Source organism: Gopherus flavomarginatus, chromosome 9 (assembly GCF_025201925.1).
Source record: "Gopherus flavomarginatus isolate rGopFla2 chromosome 9, rGopFla2.mat.asm, whole genome shotgun sequence".
Lineage (NCBI taxonomy): Eukaryota > Metazoa > Chordata > Testudines > Testudinidae > Gopherus > Gopherus flavomarginatus.
Window position 1 is genome coordinate 49280541 of NC_066625.1, and position 16620 is coordinate 49297160.

General features: G+C 46.6%; 1 protein-coding gene across 19 annotated transcripts in view; it reads right to left on the reverse strand.

Annotated features, from left to right (window-relative positions):
- BBS4 (Bardet-Biedl syndrome 4) overlaps nucleotides 1-16620 on the reverse strand; it is a 96532-nt gene that overhangs the window by 27672 nt on the left and 52240 nt on the right. For 18 of the 19 annotated variants that reach the window (XM_050968278.1, XM_050968272.1, XM_050968277.1 and 15 more), the window contains 3 exons: nucleotides 8420-8483; nucleotides 7293-7404; nucleotides 5514-5586 (listed from right to left, as the gene is read on the reverse strand). In XM_050968278.1, coding sequence (XP_050824235.1) covers nucleotides 5514-5586; nucleotides 7293-7404; nucleotides 8420-8483 — 249 coding nt within the window. Of the gene's footprint in view, nucleotides 1-5513; nucleotides 5587-7292; nucleotides 7405-8419; nucleotides 8484-16620 lie in introns of those variants that run through there. The other variant, XM_050968292.1, reaches the window with a different exon arrangement.

Consider the following 16620-nt stretch of genomic DNA (forward strand, 5'->3'; position numbering starts at 1 on the left):
CAGGCCGTTCTGCTCCCCCGGAGGGTAGAATACCGTCAGGTGGGTAGCATTGTGGACGCAGAAATCCCACAACGTGAGGGCTTCCCTGCACAGGGGAGAGGAGCGTGCACCCCCGTTTGTTGATATAAAAGACCGCCGATGTGTTGTCCAAGAGGACTGAAACACATCTGCTGGCCAGGTGGGACCGGAGGTCAAACAAGCCAGGCGAACCGCTCTCAGCTCCCTGACATTGATATGCAACTCGAGGTCCTCCCGCAACCACAAGCCCTGCATCCTGAGGTGTCCCAGGTGCGCTCCCCAAACCTGATCCGAGGCATCCGTTACCAGGGAGAGGGAGGGTTGAGGGGCAGCGAAGGGGACGCCCATGCATACTTTCTGCGGGTCGAGCTTAGCACCAAGTGGGGAACGGACACCACTGAGTCCAAGGGGTCCCTGGCCGGGCGGTATACTGTCACTAACCAGGACTGTAGCGGGTGAAGCCGGAGTCTGGCATGCACATAGGTGCATGCCGCTATGTGACCCAACAGCCGGAGGCAGATCTGCGCCGTGGTAATCAGGGCGTGGTGCAGTCCAAGGATGAGCTCAGAAATCACACAGAATCTGGATTCCGGAAGGTATGCTCTGGCGTGGGTGGAGTCCAGAACCGCCCCTATGAATGTTATTCGTGGTGTAGGAGACAGGGTGGACTTGGCTTCGTTGAAGAGGAGGCCAAGACTGAGAAAGGTCCACCTTATGAACAACACCTGGGCCTTCACCTGCTCCTTGGAGCAACCCTTTATGAGCCAATCGTCCAGGTAGGGGAATACCTGAATGCCCCGCCTGCGCAGGAAGGCCGCCATGACTGCCATGCACTTTGTGAAGACCCTTGGGGCAGCTGACAGGCCGAATGGGAGCACTGTGAATTGCAGATGGGCGTCGGCCACGACGAACCTGAGGTACTGACGGTGTCGAGGAATTATGGCGATGTGGAAATAAGCGTCCTTTAAGTCGAGGGCGGCGTACCAATCTCCTGGATCCAGGGAAGGGATGATCAAGGACAGGGAGACCATGCGGAACTTGAGCTTCCGTACAAACTTGTTCAGTCGCCGCAAGTCCAGGATGAGTCTTAGGCCCCCTTTGGTATTAGGAAATACCGGGAGTAGAAGCCTTTGCCCCTGAGCTCCCAAGGGACTTCCTCCACCGCCCCTGCCTCCATGAGGGACTTCACTTCTTGAATTAGAAGTTGCTCGTGAGATGGGTCCCTGAAGAGGGACGGGGAGGGGGGTTGGTGGGGCAGGAGGGAGGAAAACTGGATAGAATATCCCCTCTCTACCGTGCGGAGCACCCAGCTGTCCTATGTGATCCGGAACCAGGCACGGTAGAAGGGGGACAGACGTGACCCAAAGGTAGGGGTAGAAGGATCCAGAGTCTCGATAGGTAGGTCGCCCTTGAGCATACAATCAGATAGGGGCCTAGGCCCCGATACTGGTCTCGATTGACCGGACACCTGGCCGGAGGGGTGGTGTTGGTGAAGCCTCCTGCCATTTCTGCCCCTCCTGCGCCCCAGCTCCTGGCGAGTCTGAGGCTGGTAGGGGCGTGGGGCCGTCTGCGGCCTAAACTGCCTGCGCTGGGTCACAGGGGTATGCAAGCCCAGCGAGCGAAGCATGGCCCTCGAGTCCTTTAGGCTATGCAGACGCTTGTCTGTCTTTTCTGAAAACAGCATCTGCCCCTCGAAGGGGAGGTCTTGAATGGTCTGCTGGACCTCATAAGGAAGGCCCGAGACCTGGAGCCAGGCTCCCTGCCTCATGACCAGACCTGTGGCCAGGGTCCGCGAGGCTGAGTCTGCCACATCTAGGGCAGCCTGGAGAGAGGCTCGGGAGATCAGTTTCCCCTCCTCTACCAGGGCCAAAAACTCTGACCTCGAGTCCTGGGGAAGGAGCTCCGTAAACTTCGACATGGCTAAACGTGTGTTATGAGCATATCGGCTTATGATTGCCTGTTGGTTGGCAATACGGAGTTGTAGGCCTGCTGTGGAGTACACTTTTCTACCAAAGAGGTCAAGTCTTTTAGCATGCCTGCTCTTTGGTGTTGACCCCTGAAACGCTTGATGCTCCCATGGGTTGGCTGCATCCACCACCAGGGAGTCTGGGGGACGGGGTTGGGTGTAGAAGTGATTGTGCCCTTTAGAGAGGATGAAGTACCGCCGCTCCGTTCTCTTGGCAGTAGGGGCCAGTGAGGCTGGCGTTTGCCATAGGGTGCGGGACGTATCCGCTCTATTTTTGATCAATGGAAGAGCCACCCTGGATGGCCCTGAGGGAGCCAGGATGTCTACTACTGGATCCGCGTCCACCTCGATTTCCTCAGCCTGGATTGCGAGGCTCTGAGCTGCTCATCGGAGTAGTTGTTGGAGGATCCGAGTGTCCTCCAAGGCCGGTGCCCCAGCCGTGCCCGAGACCGCTTTGTCTGGGGAGGAAGACGAGGAAATTACTTGGATCGACCCTTCCTCAGGTGCATGCAGCCCTTCGGGGTCTTGCAGCACACAGTACTGTGGTTGTGGGGCCAGTTCTGACTCTAATTGTGGCACCGCGAACGGTTTGGCGTATCTGGCAGTGCCTGTTGAGCCCGAACTGTAGCCGCTGCCGGTGCCACTGTCCGGCTAAGGGGTGCTGAACTTGGATATGGCACACCCCTGCTCGGCGATGGTGCCGGTGGAGGAGGCATCTGCGCCGGGGCCACCGACGCCGAGGAGACCAAGGCCAACCTTGATCGAGGACCGAACGCCTGGCCTACTGTGATGGAGTAGGGACTGTCTGTGTGGGGGATGGGAGAGCCAGGGATGTCTTTAGGTGAGGGACAGGATCTTTAAGCCTGTAACCTGAGCCAGGTAGGAGGGAGGGGGTTAGCACCTTGGCCTGGGAATCTGGACAAAGGAATCCGCCGGCTGGAGGAGGGGCAGTTCAGTTTCAGTTTTGGGCTGGGTGAGGGTAATTCAGGAGATCCTATGCCGGACCCAAGCACCCTGAAACTCCAGAAGGACTCGATTGAGGGGTCCTGACTGTGCCTGCAAGCTCTGCTGTAACCTGCATTCCTGTTGTCCAATAAACCTTCTGTTTTACTGGCTGGCTGAGAGTCACTGTGTGTCCCAGGAAGAGGGGTGATGGACCGGACTCACCCACACTCCGTGACACCTACCGACTGGTGGTAGGCCCAGGGGGTCCAAAACGGCCACTGTGAGGGCGGATGCCATTGCTGCTGCCACTGTGGGTAACGCTGGTGGCTCACCCTTGAAACCAATCTCCTGCTCCGTGACCGGCTGGAGCAGTAGGAGTCTGCCTCTGAATCTGAAGTTTCTGAGTAAGAGGACCTGGGGGGAGCAGCATCCAGTGCTGTTGGAGAGCGATGCTGAGGCGGTGGGGAGCCTCTTATCTGGTCCGGTGCCGCCCTAGCGGCGCGGTGCGGGGAGGGAGGTGACAGCTGGCTTGCCTCTCAATTGTACTGGGGACGGGCCGTGGTAGGCAACTCCCTACTACGGTGTGGGGAGGCCGGCACTGGAAGTCTCATCAAGTCTGAGGCCACCTCGAATGCCTCAGGTGTCGAAGAGTGGCGCAAGTCTCCACTGAGGTCCGGGGATCTAGGCCGGTCCGGACTTGACCGCCCTCTCTGCGGTGCGGGAGTCGACGGAGCAGCTGAGGGCTGTAGCCCAGCCTGCCCGCTTGCACCTGTGGACGGCGTTGGCCTCTGGGGGTCCTGCTGGGGTGACCATTCCCTCACCGTCTTCCTCTTCTTAGCGGGCACCGGAGACGGTGAGCGGTGCCGCACTGAGGCCAACTTCCTATGACCCGACTCCGTCCAGTGCCGGCTTTTAGATGACTTGGGCTGGGCCCTAAGTCCTGATGCTTGTGCCGGGGCACTCCGCACTGAGGAAGACGTGCTGGGCACCATCTCGGCTGGTTCCAGTCATAGGGTGGCCACAGGGCAGCCTCCATGAGGAGGACTCTAAGCTTTGAGCTCTGTCTTTGAGAGTTCTCGGATGGAAGCCACTGCAGATAGAGCACTGGTGCAGCTCTCTCCGAGGCACCTCAAACAAGCAGAGTGCGGGTCACTCTTAGGCATGAATTTCCCGCAGTCCTTGCAGAGTTTAAACCCGGGGGACCCGGGCATGCCCCAATGGGCGACGAAAACATGGGGGGAACCTCCCAACTACCAAAAACGATATACAAATGACTCTAAGTAAACTAACTATATACATGGACTATACACGAGGATAGGACACTGCTAACTTGCTATGCACAAGAGAAGTTCCAGCTAGCCATTACCGGCGGTAAGAAGGAACTGAGAAGGGGGTGAAGGGTCAGCGGGCCCCTTTATAGGGCGCCGTAGTGGGGCCACTCCAGGGCCGACCCTACAGACACTGCTATGGGAAAATCTTCCAGCTGGCGTGCACCCAGCGCGCACACACCTGCTTGGAATGGACATTAACAACCACTCGAAGAAGAACTATAGGTTTAAAGCCATGCCCAGCACATGCCACAGATAGTTTGTTTTCTTAGCGTAGGTCTACACTGAAATCAGGAGGTATATTCGCAGCACTTGGAGACATACTCAAAATAGCTTTAATTTAGCTAGATCAAAGCTAGCTCGAGGAACAACAGCAGTGAAGCGGCTGCAGCATGGGCTTGTGTCACCTGCCTAGGATGCAGCTGCTGTCCCTACTGCTATGGCGTCACTGCTATTGTTACTCGAGCTAGCTAGATCAAAGATAGCTGGGGTGGGTCTACACATGCTGCAATCACATCTCCCGACTGCAGTGCAAACCTATCCTTAGGAAAGAACAGGTTTGAAAGCCAATCCATTTGATAAAAGCAGAGCTGGGTGACAATTTTTGGCTAAAACATTTTCCAGATAAAAACTCAGATTCAAAGACCCCTAAATGTTTCCCAAATTACTGCTGGTTTTGCCAAATTGCTTTGGTGGAAAACAAACAAAAATTAAAAAAAAAAATCTAAACATTTTGATTTTTCAGTTGGAAACAACTTGCATGTAGAAATTTTCTTTATTTTTATTTTACAACAATCCAACAGGTTTAAAATGGGTCCAAATGTTTTGTTTACGCTGAAACACTGCTATTTTGTCAAAATGAAACATCTTGTTCAACCAAAAATTATTCATTTTCTTTTTTAAAACACTCTTTAAAACCCATGAAGGGGCCATTTAGAGATTGGGGGCAAAAATTTGCCTGGGGATTGGTCCTGCTTTGAGCAGGGGATTGGACTAGATGACCTCCTGAGGTCCCTTCCAACCCTGATATTCTATGATTCTATATCAGTGGTACTGGAGGGTTTCTGGGGTGGACAGGTGCTTTCCATATCTACCCTTGAAGTAATCTAGCTCAGTGTGTACTGTACATGACTATGCAGGGTTTGACAGGAAGGCTGATTTCCTGCAGAATACAAACATGTTGCCTGGGTCTATGTTTGACTGTGCCCCAAGAAAGATTCTAATGAGCTACATATGGCAAAAGGCTCTGTACTTACCCAATCCTTCTGGTTGAGTTTAGCTGCTTCATTGTATACTTCAATAGCTGCTTTGTGTTTCCCCAACAGAAACCTGTGAAAGAATTTCAATTTTTACTTTTCCCTGCCCTTTCAGCGTGAGGCCACACTGTGCAGTCACCAACCTACCAACCAAGGAGAATGATATTATTTACATACCCCAAAGGTCTGCATACTGCTTTGCAGTCTACCAATGACATATCTCTGTCCTAAGAGGTCTACAATCTAAGTAGGAGGAGGATCTCTTTGTAGTGAGTCAATGGTGATCTCTAGCAAGCCAGAGGATCACAGAATATCAGGGTTGGAAGTGACCTCAGGAGGTCATCTAGTCCAACCCCCTGCTCAAAGCAGGACCAATTCCCAACTAAATCATCCCAGCCAGAGCTTTTTCAAGCCTGACCTGAAAAACCTCTAAGGACGGAGATTCCACTACCTGCCTAGGGAAACCATTGCAGTGCTTCACCACTCTCTGACTGAAACAGTTTTTCCTAATATCCAACCTAAACCTGCCCCACTGCAACTTGAGACCATTACTCCTTGTTCTGTCATCTGGTACCACTGAGAACAGTCTAGATCAATCCTCTTTGGAACCCCCTTTCAGGTAGTTGAAAGCAACTATCAAATCCCACCTCATTCTTCTTTTCTGCAGACTAAACAATCCCAGTTCCCTCAGCCTCTCCTCATAAGTCATGTGCTCCAGCCCCTTAATCATTTTTGTTGCCCTCTGCTGGACTCTCTCCAATTTTTCCACATCCTTCTTGTAGTGTGGGGCCCAAAACTGGACACAGTGCTCCAGATGAGGCCTCACCAATGCCAAATAGAGGGGAATGATCACATCCCTCGATCTGCTGGCAATGCCCCTACTTCTATAGCCCAAAATGCCGTTAGCCTTCTTGGCAACAAGGGCACACTGTTGACTCACATCCAGCTTCTTGTCCACTGTAACCTCTAGGTCCTTTTCTGCAGAACTGCTTCCTAGCCATTCGGTCCCTAGTCTGTAACAGTGAATGGGATTCTTCCATCCTAAGTGCAGAACTCTGCACTTGTCCTTGTTGAACCTCATCAAGTTTCTTTTGGCCCAGTCCTCTAATTTGTCTAGGTCCTTCTGTATTCTATCCCTACCCTCCAGCATATCTACCACTCTTCCAAGTTTAGTGTCATCTGCAAACTTGCTGAGAGTGCAGTCCATATCATCCTCCAGATCATTAATGAAGATACTGAACAAAACCGGCCCCAGGACCAACCCTTGGGGCACTCCACTTGAAACCGGCTGCCAACTAAACATGGAGCCATGGAGACATCACTGATGAGAGAAGTGAGTGCTCCCTTCATCAGCATGAATGCACTGCCTCTGCAATACTCCCTTGACCCAGGGAGAAAGGCGCCTAACTCCCAAAGAGACAGGTGCCCAACACAATCACATGCACACAGGCAGGGCTTGATGGTACAAACCTGCACAGCACATACCTGTATTAACAGCTCTTGATCTAATCATCAGTATTACTTTTCCCCAAGCATTAAAAATACAACGAAGAAAAAAGTCATGAAAGAGCATCAATGATTACAACTAGACAGATGCACTGTCTAATTTAATAGATCCTAATTTAATAGGGAGTTCTTGTCTATGGAAGCCAATCCAAGTGCCAATGGTGAGGAAACATACTTGGGATCTAAATGGTATTAACTTTGCATCTGGAACAAAAACAAAGTTTCCCATGTATTGTGAGACACTTCAAAGTGTAAGAATAAAATTACACTCACAATGATCGTGCCACCTGTTTGAGGTTGTCAGCACTCTGAGGATTTAGAATGGAACATGTCTGAAAAAGTTCTAGGGACTCTTGAATCTTCCCTTCTAAACGAAGTACCAAGGCTGCAAAGCAACACACACAAGACAAATTAGTCCATTACCCTGTAGGGAAGACAAGCTGCATCACTGGCAGGCCTCCACTGTACAGGGAGGACAGATGAACTGTAACAGTTTCCATTCAGTTGCTCCCTCTATTACAGCAACATAACTCATTTGAGCGGGCTAAGGTGCCAGCACTGACTGAGCTAGGGTGCACACAGGACTGTGTTTGCTTCGAAGTTGAAAACCACTTTAGAGGGCAGGGAGCCCTAAGTCTTCAGTAACAGAAAGTCTGAAATTCTCTTAGCCCCTGAAATGCTCCAGTGTACTGCAATTTGAACTACAGCACTGACGCCCACTGATGACCTTCAGATCATCCTCCCGCCTGCATTCTGCCAACACGACACAGGGAACTTCAGCCTTTAGGGCCATGTTCCTTTACAAAATAAATCTCTTTCTTTTCATCTCTAGAACAGATTGTGCTGCTCTAAAGAATCGAGGGTGGTTTGAGATAATGCTTTTCATTCTCATAACATTCCAAGGCAATGAATTGGCACTGGTTATGTTCTGACTGTGTAAGCAAACACAGCAGCCACTGCATACTGAACTTTAATGCATCCTTGAAGGAAACCATAACCAAACAGTTACCATAGAGAACATGGCTTTAACAAAAAACACATTTCACATGACACAGTCAAATGTAGAGGGCCAATTATAACCAGAGCCAAACATCAGCAGTTCCAGGAAGATGTGAAGATATCGGGTTACCAAGAAAAACCCACGTACTCACAAGAAGAACCAATCCTCATCTGTTCATTAAAGTGATAACCTTGGATTTTAAAATTAAACCAGACAAGCAGAAACATTTCAGAAGTTATTGCATGTCTATTCACTCAAACACATTTTCATTAAGTCCTGCTAGAGTTCACATATGGTATTTATATTTGTGGGTTGTTGGTTTTTTAAAACATTGAATTGCATTTCAAACCAGAAGTAACTCAGGATGACAGATTATTTTCAAAGTCTTCATCTGACATACCTTGAACATAGACCGCATATTCACACATTCCCTGAGTCTCATGGAGTTGCTCTTTGATAGCAATCTGAAACAATGAAGTGAAAATTATATCAAACAGAATTCCTTGTCACCAGAGCATCTGTTGGACAGTTGAACATTAGTCCCTCATATTAAAGAAATAGGCAATCCAATAATATAGTAGTTTACAAAAAACCCTATAAAAATCCTTCAGATATCAGTATTTCAGTAAAGCGAAACTGTATATTTAAGGTGATGTTTATTTCAGGCTGGCTAAATATCCACCTCAATCTAGTTGGAAAGCATGTTTTCTACGTACTGTGATTAACTCAACTGCACTACACCAGTGCTCATAACACAAAGGCACAATATCTTCAATCTTTAGTTTACCCTGAATTTAACAACAAACACCATATAGTGCCTTACTGCGCTGCTCTTGCTGATTTCCTTCCACTTATGGATCTGGCAAAGGTGACACTAGGTAACTTCCGCATGCTATATAACAACAATAATGTTCATCAATCAGAGTTAGTGCTCTGAGATGCCCTGTAAAATGACTTCTGAAATAAATGTTTCCACTTCACCCATCAGCTGTAGCAAATTCCTGGAGATAAACTCCAGTTCTATTAATGTTTTAGACTTCCAAAATGTTAACAATGGTGCTATCAAGAACCATAACTAAATTCTCAATACTTGTAATTTGCAGAGCTCAGCTTTCAAAGACTGTTTATTTCCATCACACAGCACTTTTGCAGCAACAGGACTGGACCTGAGAAACTGTAGACAGCGCGCATGGATGTGTGATTTTTTTAAAGGAATATTTTTGATCACCCTTCTGAGTGTGAGAGAAGGTTGTTCGCGATAAAAATGGTAACCATACAACAGAAGAATGGGGAGAAGAAATCCAAGACAGAAGCTTTCTATCAGGGAAAGTTTCAGTAGAACCCCTTTACAGTCTATATGGGAGAACTACATTGGGAGAATTGTGGCCCCTCTACTACTGCTCCCTTAATTTCTATTGCCAAAGATAATTAGATATTCCCCAGAGAAAATCCCACATGGAATCTATAAAAACATCCCATGCTAACAGAGGCCTCCACTCGAGGCGCTTTGTGAAGAAATTAACAAAATTGGAGCAGCTGCAACTGAATCAACAAAAGCAGAATGAACAAGTGATACTTCTCGGAGTAAGGGGAGGAAGGAACTGATAAAAGTGTCAAACTCCTACTGGCTATGTTCATGTGTCTGACGATCTGGGATCAGCCTGGAGATACTCCATAGTGCCAGCGGATCTGAAGATTTCATTCTACTATACTCTGGTCATTTAACAGAATGAAAACATTTCAAAAACCAGATTGGATCTTTGAGAGGATAAGGAGTATGACTAAGAATTGATTGCACTGATCTTTCACAGAAAAAGGGCTCTGAGGTTTCTCCCTCATCCACAAACTGGCTCCTTAAGAGTGGAGCAGATTGGAGTGGGAGAGGTGGAAAGGGGACTTTGTCTCTTTCCACTCTAGCAGTAAGTTGGTGCTGCTCTGATACTCCTGCCAGCAATGTTATCAGCACCAGCAACCCCCACCTCAAGCAAGGAGCTGAAGGAAGGGACTGAAAATAAGGGGGAAAATTGACCTAAAATCTAGCTTATAAGGAGTTCGAGGCAGAGTGAGTGGTGAAGTTATTACAGTGAAACCTTATCACTGTGAAATGTTTTGTGGGGTCGAAAATGAGGACACACTCACTTTAGCATGTGTGGATGGAAGATGCATATGCTAAGATCCAAGGTGAAAGAAAACCCGGGGTGAGAGAGCAAGACAATACAAGAGAAAAGAAACCCCAAGCTGTCCTTCCGCTTGGATTTGTATCTGCTGGTCTTTTAGCTAACAGACTCCTCCCAGAAATCTGCACATTTGCATTTACAGATTAGATTAGTATTAGATGTTCATAAAAAGATCTCTCATGCATTTCTAAATATCCCATTGTAACACTAGAACTTAACATAATTGTAGCCAGCCATTTTGTGTGTCCAGCCACTGCTAACTGAAAACCAACCACCACACAGAGTCCTAAAAATTATTCCTAGCTAAGAGACAAGGACAAATAGCTTCACGTTTGCAGTTTTGCTAATTAAAATGGGAGGAGGGGAAAACGTTAACAAACCATAAAAATAAAAAAAAGTAAATGAATAGGGGTACCTGAAAAGAGTTTTGTCTGCATGAAGTGCCGCCTGATAGAGCTGATGGAAGAGAAGATCCGAGGACTGGAGATGCAGGTGGAAACTCTGGTTGAGTTTAGAAGAGGGTTTGAGCAGATGATGGAGCACAGACATGAGGGGGCTGAAGGGATAAGCTCAGACGTGCAGATGGAAGCAGGACCAAAGAATTCAGAGGAGAGACTGCTGGGAGAGGAAAATGGATGGTGGAAGCATGTGACTAAGAGAACTAGGCAGAGGAAAAGATGGGCCAGTGAAGGAGAAACAGAGCTCAGGAACAGGTTTGCGGAGTTGGAAAATAAAGAAGGGGCACAGCAGGTGGCCGCTGAAGAAGAGAAGAGCTGATAGTCCTACAAGAGGAGGGGAGGAGTCAATGGAGGCAACACCAAATATAAGCCCCAGGAGGATTGCAAGGGTGAATAGGAATCGAGAGGACTTGCAGCCAGTGGGCGAAGGGGATAGATCGGAGAATCACACTGTCACCAGGAAAAGGCAGGTCTCCGTGACTGGAGACTCCTTACTGAGAAGAATAGACAGGCCTGTAACTAGAGCTGATCGGGAGAACAGAAGTGTGTGCTGTCGGCCAGGTGCTAAGATACAGGATGTGGACCTGAGGCTGAAAAGGATCCTGGTGGGAGCGGGAAAGAATCCGTTGATTGTCCTTCATGTGGGAACGAATGATACGGCTAGATACTCTCTGGAATGTATCAAGGGAGACTATGCCAGACTGGGGAAGACGCTTAAGGAAACTGAGGCTCAGGTGATCTTCAGTGGGATTCTGCTGGTTCCTAGAGAAGGGCAACAAAAGTGTAACAAGATTATGGCGATCAACAGATGGCTCAGATAGAGGTGCTATAAGGAGGGCTTTGGGATGTACGGTCATTGGGAAGCATTTACGGACAGAAGACTGTTCTCTCGGGATGGACTTCACCTGAGCAAGGAGGGAAATAGACTTCTAGGATGGAGGCTCGCTGACCTGATTAAGAGAGCTTTAAACTAGGAATTTGGGGGAGATGGTTAGGAGATGTCCAAGAGATCTCCATGCTGGAATTTAACCTTGAGAGGGAAGTAAACAAAGTAAGAGGGGATACAGCCATGGACAGAAGAATTGGCATAAGGAAGAAGGGTAGTGTAGATAGAAGACTAACAGGTGATGCTGGTGGTAGAATGTCTGTGCCTAACAGGGTAAAGAATGTCAGTGAAGCCAAATGGCAAAAATTAAGATGTCTGTACACTAATGTGAGGAGCCTAGGGAACAAAATGGAGGAACTAGAGCTACTGGTGCAGGAAGTGAAACCGGATATTACAGGGATAACAGAAACATAGTGGAATAGTAGTCATGACTGGAGTACAGGTATTGAAGGCTATGTGCTGTTTAGGAAAGACAGAAATAAAGGCAAAGGTGGTGGAGTAGCATTGTACATCAATGAGGAGGTTAACTGTAAAGAAATAAGAAGTGATGGAATGGACAAGACAGAGTCTGTCTGGGCAAAAATCACACTGGGAAAGAAAGCTACTAGAGCCTCCCCTGAGATAGTGCTTGGGGTGTGCTACAGACCGCCAGGATCTGATTTGGATATGGATAGAGACCTCTTTAATGTTTTTAATGAAGTAAACACTAATGGGAAATGTGTGATCATGGGAGACTTTAACTTCCCAGATATAGACTGGAAGATAAGTGCTAGCAAGAATAATAGGGCTCAGATTTTTCTGGATGTGATAGCAGATGGATTTATTCACCAAGTAATTGAAGAACCAACAAGAGGGGATGCCATTTTAGATTTGGTTTTGGTGAGCAGTGAGGAGCTCATAGAAGAAATGGTTGTAGGGGACAACCTTGGTTTAAGTGATCATGAGCTAATTCAGTTCAAACTAGATGGAAGGATAAACAAAAATAGATCTGGGACTAGGGTTTCTGACTTCTCGAGGGCTAACTTTAAAGAATTAAGGAAATTAGTTAGAGAAGTGGATTGGACAGAAGAACTTGTGGATCTAAATGCGGAGGAGGCCTGGAATTACTTCAAGTCGCAGCTGCAGAAACTATCGGAAGCCTGCATTCCAAGAAAGGGGGAAAAAACCACAGGCAGGAGTTGTAGACCAAGCTGGATGAGCAAGCATCTCAGAGAGGTGATTAAGAAAAAGCAGAAAGCCTAAAAGGAGTGGAAGAAGGGTGGGATTAGTAAGGAAAGCTACCTTAGTGAGGTCAGAACATGTAGGGATAAAGTGAGAAAGGCTAAAAGCCAAGTAGAGTTGGACCTTGCAAAGGGAATTAAAACCAATAGTAAAAGGTTCTATAGCCATATAAATAAGAAGAAAACGAAGAAAGAAGAAGTGGGACCGCTAAACACTGAGGATGGAAAGGAGGTTAAAGATAACCTAGGCATGGCCCAATATCTAAATAAGTACTTTGCCTCAGTCTTTAATAAGGCTAATGAGGAGCTTAGGGATAATGGAAGGATGACAAACAGGAATGAGGATATGGAGGTGGATATTACCACATCTGAGGTAGAAGCCAAACTTGAACAGCTTAATGGGACAAAATCAGAGGGCCCAGACAATCTTCATCCGAGAATATTAAAGGAACTGGCGCATGAAATTGCAAGCCCATTAGCGAGAATTTTTAATGAATCAGTAAACTCAGGGGTTGTACCATACAACTGGAGAATTGCTAACATAGTTCCTATCTTTAAGAAAGGGGAAAAAAAGTGATCCGAGTAACTATAGGCCTGTTAGTTTGACATCTGTAGTATGTAGGGTCTTGGAAAAAATTTCGAAGGAGAAAGTAGTTAAGGACATTGAGGTCAATGGTAATTGGGACAAATTACAACACGGTTTTACTAACGGTAGATCGTGCCAAACCAACCTGATCTGAGAAGGTGACAGATTATTTAGACAAAGGAAATGCAGTAGACCTAATTTACCTCAATTTCATTAAGGCATTTGACACGGTTCCACATGGGGAATTATTAGTCAAATTGGAAAAGATGGGGATCAATATGAAAATTGAAAGGTGGATAAGGAACTGGTTAAAGGGGAGACTCCAACGGGTCGTACTGAAGGGTGAACTGTCAGGCTGGAAGGAGGTTACTAGTGGAGTTCCTCAAGGATCGGTTTTGGGACCAATCTTATTTAACCTTTTTATTACTGATCTTGGCACAAAAGGCGGGAATGTGCTAATAAAGTTTGCAGATGACACGAAGCTGGGGGGTATTGCTAACATGGAGGATGACTGGGATATCATACAGGAAGATCTGGATGACCTTGTAAACTGGAGTAATAGTAATAGGATGAAATTTAATAGTGAAAAGTGCAAGGTCATGCACTAAGGGATTAATAAGAAGAATTTTAGATATACATTGGGGACACATCAGTTGGAAGTAACAGAGGAGGAGAAGGACCTTGGAGTATTGGTTGAAAACAGGATGACTACGAGCTGCCAATGTGATATGGCCGTTAAAAAAGCTAATGCAGCAAAGAATCCTGTGGCACCTTATAGACTAACAGACGTTTTGGAGCATGAGCTTTCGTGGGTGAATACCCACTTCTTCAGATGCATGTGGTGGAAATTTCCAGGGGCAGGTATATATATGCTAGCAAGCAAGCTAGAGATAATGAGGTCAGTTCAATCAGGGAGGATGAGGCCCTGTTCTAGCAGTTGAGGTGTGAAAACCAAGAGAGGAGAAACTGGTTCTGTAGTTGGCAAGCCATTCACAGTCTTTGTTCAATCCTGAGCTGATGGTGTCAAATTTGCAGATGAACTGAAGCTCAGCAGTTTCTCTTTGAAGTCTGGTCCTGAAGTTTTTTTGCTGCAGGATGGCCACTTTAAGGTTTGCAATAGTGTGGCCAAGAAGGTTGAAGTGCTCTCCTACAGGTTTTTGTATATTGCCATTCCTAATGTCTGATTTGTGTCCATTTATCCTTTTCCGTAGAGACTGTCCAGTTTGGCCGATGTACATAGCAGAGGGGCATTGCTGGCATATGATGGTGTATATTACATTGGTGGATGTGCAGGTGAATGAACCAGTGATGGTGTGGCTGATCTGGTTAGGTCCTGTGATGGTGTCAAAAAAAAGCTAATGCAGTTTTAGGATGCATCAGGCGAGATATTTCCAGTAAAGGTAAGGAGGTATTAGTACCGTTATATAAGGCGCTGGTGAGACCTCACCTGGAATACTGTGTGCAGTTCTGGTCTCCCATGTTTAAGAAGGATGAATTCAAACTGGAACAGGATCAGAGACGGGCTACTAGGATGATCTGAGGAATGGAAAACCTGCCTTATGAAAGGAGACTCAAAGAGCTTGGCTTGTTTAGTCTAGCCAAAAGAAGGCTGCGGGGGGATATGCTTGTTCTTTATAAATATATCAGAGGGATTAATATTAGGGAGGGAGAGGAATTATTTAAGTTTAGTACCAATGTAGACACAAGAACAAATGGGTATAAACTGGGCACTAGGAAGTTTAGACTTGAAATTAGACGAAGGTTTCTAACCATTAGAGGTGTGAAGTTCTGGAACACCCTTCCAAGGGGAGTAGTGGGGGCAAAAGACATATCTGGCTTTAAGACTAAGCTTGATAAGTTTATGGAAGGGACGGTATGATGGGATAGCTTAATTTTGGCAATTGATCTTTGATTACCAGCAGATAAGTATGCCCAGTGGTCGGTGATAGGATGTGGGATGGGATGGGATGGGATCTGAGTTACCGCAGAGAATTCTTTCCTGAGTGCTGGCTGGTGAGTCTTGCCCACATGCTCAGGGTTTAGCTGATCGCCATATTTGGGGTCGGGAAGGAATTTTCCTCCAGGGCAGATTGGCAGAGGCCCTGGAGGTTTTTCGCCTTCCTCTGCAGCGTGGGGCATGGGTCACTTGCTGGTGGATTCTCTGCAGCTTGAGGTCTTCAAACCACAATTTGAAGACTTCAATAACTCGGACATAGGTTAGGGGTTTGTTATAGAAGTGGATGGGTAGGGTTCTGTGGCCTGCATTGTGCAGGAGGTCAGACTAGATGATCACATTGGTCCCTTCTGACCCTAAAGTCTATCTTGTATTTGGGTGCCTCTAATATACAAGTTTATTTTGGCTAGAAATATTAGGAATTTTTTATTAATAAAAATAATAAGCAATTTGCTAAAACTAGAAAAACTGGTAACTCACTAGGAGTTACTATAAGTTATGTAATTTGTAAAAGTTAGCTATAAAAAAAAGTAAAACTAAACACCTCGGAACAGCCCGAGGGAGCTGTTCTTTGGGCAAGGAGCTGACACCTAAACTCCCCAGCAGCTGGACAGAAGGAGGGCCCCTAGAAACCTGGCTGTTGATTACTCAAAATCATCTCAAACTCTGGGTAACTATAAAGTTTTGGAATGCTCTAAAACCTACTGCTACAGCATGAGTGTGTATATGTGCTTGAAAGCTAATAAAAAAGTAGTTTTAGGTAAAAGCACTCGTTTGTACCAATCATTTATCAGACGGAGGAGCTGTGTCCCTTGGATCTATTCCTGAAGAGAAACAGTTAAGTTATCACTGCTTTGGGATCAGAAAGCCCTGGGTGACACCTTCTTATTGATTATAGAGGAAGCACATTTTTCCATCCACATGGTATCAGTCTCTTAGAGCAAGAGAGAGCAACAAATAGCTCTCTTTTAGAGACATTTGGTTAATTCTTTAAGCCCTGAAAAATCACGTAGCAAAAGTGCTTGTGCTAAAGACAATGAACTATAATCCCAGTTTTTCCTCCCCAATTTTCCTTAACTTGCTGACAAAATTTAGGAATCCTGGTAGAAGACCAAACAGGGTGAATTTAATTAATTAAAAACATGTGGTTATTTTAAATTATTCCTTGCTTGTGTGCAACAGAAAATAGAGGGGATTTTAAAAATGGATGATGGGGGAAGAAACTGGATTTGAAGCTGCAAAATAATCTATGAAGATGCACAAAATGAAGAGCTGGATTTCAAAGTGAAGTCTTTGACAATCTCTGTTTATTCTCGGGTA